Source organism: Arabidopsis lyrata (genome assembly GCF_000004255.2).
Source record: "Arabidopsis lyrata subsp. lyrata unplaced genomic scaffold ARALYscaffold_8, whole genome shotgun sequence".
Classification (NCBI taxonomy): domain Eukaryota; kingdom Viridiplantae; phylum Streptophyta; class Magnoliopsida; order Brassicales; family Brassicaceae; genus Arabidopsis; species Arabidopsis lyrata.
In genome coordinates, this window is record NW_003302548.1 from 3,313,486 (window position 1) to 3,317,675 (window position 4,190).

Here is a 4,190-nt window from a genome sequence, read left to right on the forward strand (position 1 = left end):
TTTCCGGCACCGTTTCGCTGTTCCAATTGCCATTCCTACCGATTCCCGGTGTACCAGGATTACCTGATATAACAAAATGTTTGACATCTTTTATGAATATTCCAGGGTGTATCACAGAGTTTTCGCAATCTATACTCATTGGAAAGTTTGAAAACATAGGCCCTGCTTGTTGCAAAGCAATTTTGGAAGCTGAAACCAATTGCATTCCACAACTTCCATTCAATCCGTTTTTTCATCCTATGCTAAAGGAACAATGTTCAAAAACTGTTGGCGCACTTCCTCCTACCTAAAAGTAGAATTTAATTCAAAATAATGTTAACGATTCCATTTTTTTTTCTTTTTTTTTTAGTTGAAAAATAAGATTAGGTTTACGATTTATATCCAAAATTTTCAACGATATAATAATAGCATTATAAACGAGTCACTTTGTTTTTCCCAGTTTTACATAACAATAATCTATAACAATTTTAATTAGATTGCAAAAAGGCTTGCTTGAAGGTGTAATGACCTTTCAAGAAACAACATGAATTTAGAAGCGCTATAAAAGCACGATTCCAGAAAAATTAAAATTAGAATTCCAATGGATGTTTGTTATTACGTTGTAAATTAGCAAACACTGTAAAAATATGCGAAGTGTGTTGCACACTTATATTGAAAAATCTTAAAACTTGCTCAATTTTAAAAATTGAAATGGTAAATATCCATAATATACATAATATAAATTGATGAATTAAATTCACTAATTTTTCACATTCAAAAATTATAATAGAAAAGAGGATCAAAATAGTAAATTTCAAATTTTCATCCATTATTATTTTATGCACAAACTTGTCTTTCATTTTTTACATTTAATCTTTTCATATATAGTTTACAATATCAACATTGAATAAGTATCTCGGTTTTTAGGTTATATGACCATAAAATTAAATAAATGTGAGTTAAATTTTAAAAACAATAATTATAATTTTTTATTTTACGAATCTATGAAATTCAATCTCCGAACATGGTGCATAAGATATGTCGTGGGATGTCTTATATTCCTAATCATTTATTTAGGTATGTGTTTTAGAATTTATTCCTAAAACTGTTCCTAATTAGAAAATATATACATGAAATAATAAATACTTTAACAGAAAATGGAAAAGAGAGAACATATACATAGGCATGTCGATTACGTCAAAAGCCCTAAAAATAGCGGGCTCAAAATTATATATATATATATTCATAAAAGTCTGGTTTTTCTCGCTAAGCCCGTCCGGACTCAAGATTTTTGTGGTTTAATTAGCCCGGTCGAACTCGGGCCAGCTCGAAAACCCTTTAACAATATTTTGATTTTTTTTAATATTTAAGATAAAGTGTCATATTTTTTTAAGATTGTTTTTAATAGAGTTGAAAACCTAAACCAGGTTTTCTAATTGTGTCGTACTATATATATCATCTCCTTTGTCCTCTCACCAATAGTCTAAGTAGTTAATATTTTCCTATTAATGTCAATCGTCTCATCAAGGTGGCTGTGGACTCTCTTTTAATTTTAGTAACTTCTCATTCAATAAGAAAATAAGAAACTGCAAGCTTATTGATTATCTAATAAAAATTTGAAAGACGTTTTATGGAGACAAATACAATTAGTACCACCATAGCTCATTTCTTCCCCTATAAATAACAACTGATCTTAGTATTGTTCATCACTCAACAACAACCACGAGAAAGAATCATATATTGGAATATTTCAAACATCTTTTTTTTTCATCATGGCTTTCAAAAACGTGATTTTTCTACTGGCGGTTTTATGCATTGCACTGTCTGCAAATGCTCAATTACCACAATTTCCGGCACCGTTTCCTTTTCCATTTCCATTCCTACCGAGTCCCGGTGTACCAGGATTACCTGATATAACAAAATGTTTGTCATCTTTTATGAATATTCCAGGGTGTATCGCAGAGTTTTGGCCGGTGGCAAATCCACTGCGCAAGTTCGTAAACATAGGTCCTGCTTGTTGCAAAGCAATTTTGGAAGCTGAAACCAATTGCATTCTACAACTTCCATTCAATCCATTTTTTCCTCCTATGCTAAAGGAACAGTGTTCAAAAACTGTTGGCGCACTTCCTCCTACCAAAAAGTAGAATTTAATTACAAATAATGTTAACTGTTGCATTTTTTTTTCTTTTTTTTTGGTTGAAAAATAAGATTAGGTTTACGATATGTATCCAAAATTTTCAACGATATAATAATAGCATTATAAATGAGTCACTTTGTTTTTCCCAGTTTTACATAACAATAATCTATAACAATTTTAATTAGATTGCAAAAAGGCTTGCTTGAAGGTGTAATGACCTTTCAAGAAACAACATGAATTTAGAAGCGCTATAAAAGCACGATTCCAGAAAAATTAAAATTAGAATTCCAATGGATGATTGTTATTATGTTTTAAATTAGCAAACACTGTAAAAATATGCGAAGTGTGTTGCACACATATGTTGAAAAATCTTAAAACTTGCTCAATCTTTAAAAATTGAAATTGTAAATATACATAATATACATAATATAAATTTATGAATTAAATTCACTAATTTTTCACATTCAAAAATTATAATAGAAAAGAGAGTCAAAATAGTAAATATCAAATTTTCATCCATTATTATTTTATTCACAAACTTTCTTTCATTTTTTACATTTAATCTTTTCATATTTGGTTTTACAATATCATCATTGAATAAGTATCTTGGTTTTTAGGTCATATGACCATAAATTTAAATAAATGTGAGTTAAATTTTAAAAACAATAATTATATTTTTTATTTTACGAATATATGAAATTCAATCACCGAACATGGTGCATAAGATATGTCTTATATTTCTAATCATTTATTTAGGTATGTGTTTTAGAATTTATTGTTAAAACTGTTCCTAATTAGAAAATATATACATGAAATAATAAATACTTTAACAGAATATGGAAAAGAGAGAACAGATACATAGGCATGTCGATTACGTCAAAAGCCCTAAAAATAGCGGGCTCAAAATTATATATATATATATATATATATATATATATTCATAGAAGTCTGGTTTTTCTCGCTAAGCCCGTTCGGACTCAAGTCTTTTGTGGTTTGATTAGCCCGGTCGAACTTGTGCCAGCTCGAAAACCCTTAAACAATATTTTGAATTTTTTTTAATATTTAAGATAAACTGTCATATATTTTTAAGACTGTTTTTAATAGATTTGAAAACACTAAACCGGGTTTTCTAATTGTGTCGTACTATATATATTATCTCCTTTATCCTATCATCAATAGTCTAAGTAGTTAATATTTTCCTATTAATGTCAATCGTCTCATCAAGGTGGCTGTGGACTCTCTTTTAATTTTAGTAACTTCTCATTCAATAAGAAAATAAGAAACTGCAAGCTTATTGATTATCTAATAAAAATTTGAAAGACGTTTTATGGAGACAAATACAATTAGTACCACCATAGCTCATTTCTTCCCCTATAAATAACAACTGATCTTAGTATTGTTCATCACTCAACAACAAACACGAGAAAGAATCATATATTGGAATATTTCAAACATCTTTTTTTTTTCATCATGGCTTTCAAAAACTTGATTTTTCTCCTGGCGGTTTTATGCATTGCACTGTCTGCAAATGCTCAATTACCACAATTTCCGGCACCGTTTCCTTTTCCATTTCCATTCCTACCGAGTCCCGGTGTACCAGGATTACCTGATATAACAAAATATTTGACAACTTTTATGAATATTCCAGGGTGTATCGCAGAGTTTTCGCAATCTATACTCATTGGAAAGATCGAAACATAAGTCCTGCTTGTTGCAAAGCAATTTTGGAAGCTGAAACCAATTACATTCCACAACTTCCATTCAATCCATTTTTTCCTCCTATGCTAAAGGAACAGTGTTCAAAAACTGTTGGTGCACTTCCTCCTACCAAAAAGTAGAATTTAATTACAAATATGTTAACCGTTGCATTTTTTTTTCTTTTTTTTTAGTTGAAAAATAAGATTAGGTTTACGATTTGTATCCAAAATTTTCAACGATATAATAATAGCATTATAAACGAGTCACTTTGTTTTTCCCAGTTTTACATAAAAATAATCTATAACAATTTTAATTAGATTGCAAAAAGGCTTGCTTGAAGGTGTATTGACCTTTCAAGAAACAACATGAATTTAGA

General features: G+C 29.4%; 1 protein-coding gene and 1 pseudogene across 1 annotated transcript; both read left to right on the forward strand.

Moving 5' to 3' along the window:
- Positions 1–1,751: 1,751 nt before the first annotated feature.
- Positions 1,752–2,147, forward strand: LOC9299650. Its single transcript, XM_002863528.2, has one exon. It carries the CDS (start codon positions 1,752–1,754, stop codon positions 2,121–2,123), a length of 372 nt encoding a protein of 123 aa, XP_002863574.1. The 3' UTR covers positions 2,124–2,147.
- A 1,439-nt stretch (positions 2,148–3,586) lies between these two features.
- Positions 3,587–4,190, forward strand: part of LOC110230153 — a 2,465-nt pseudogene continuing 1,861 nt past the window's right edge.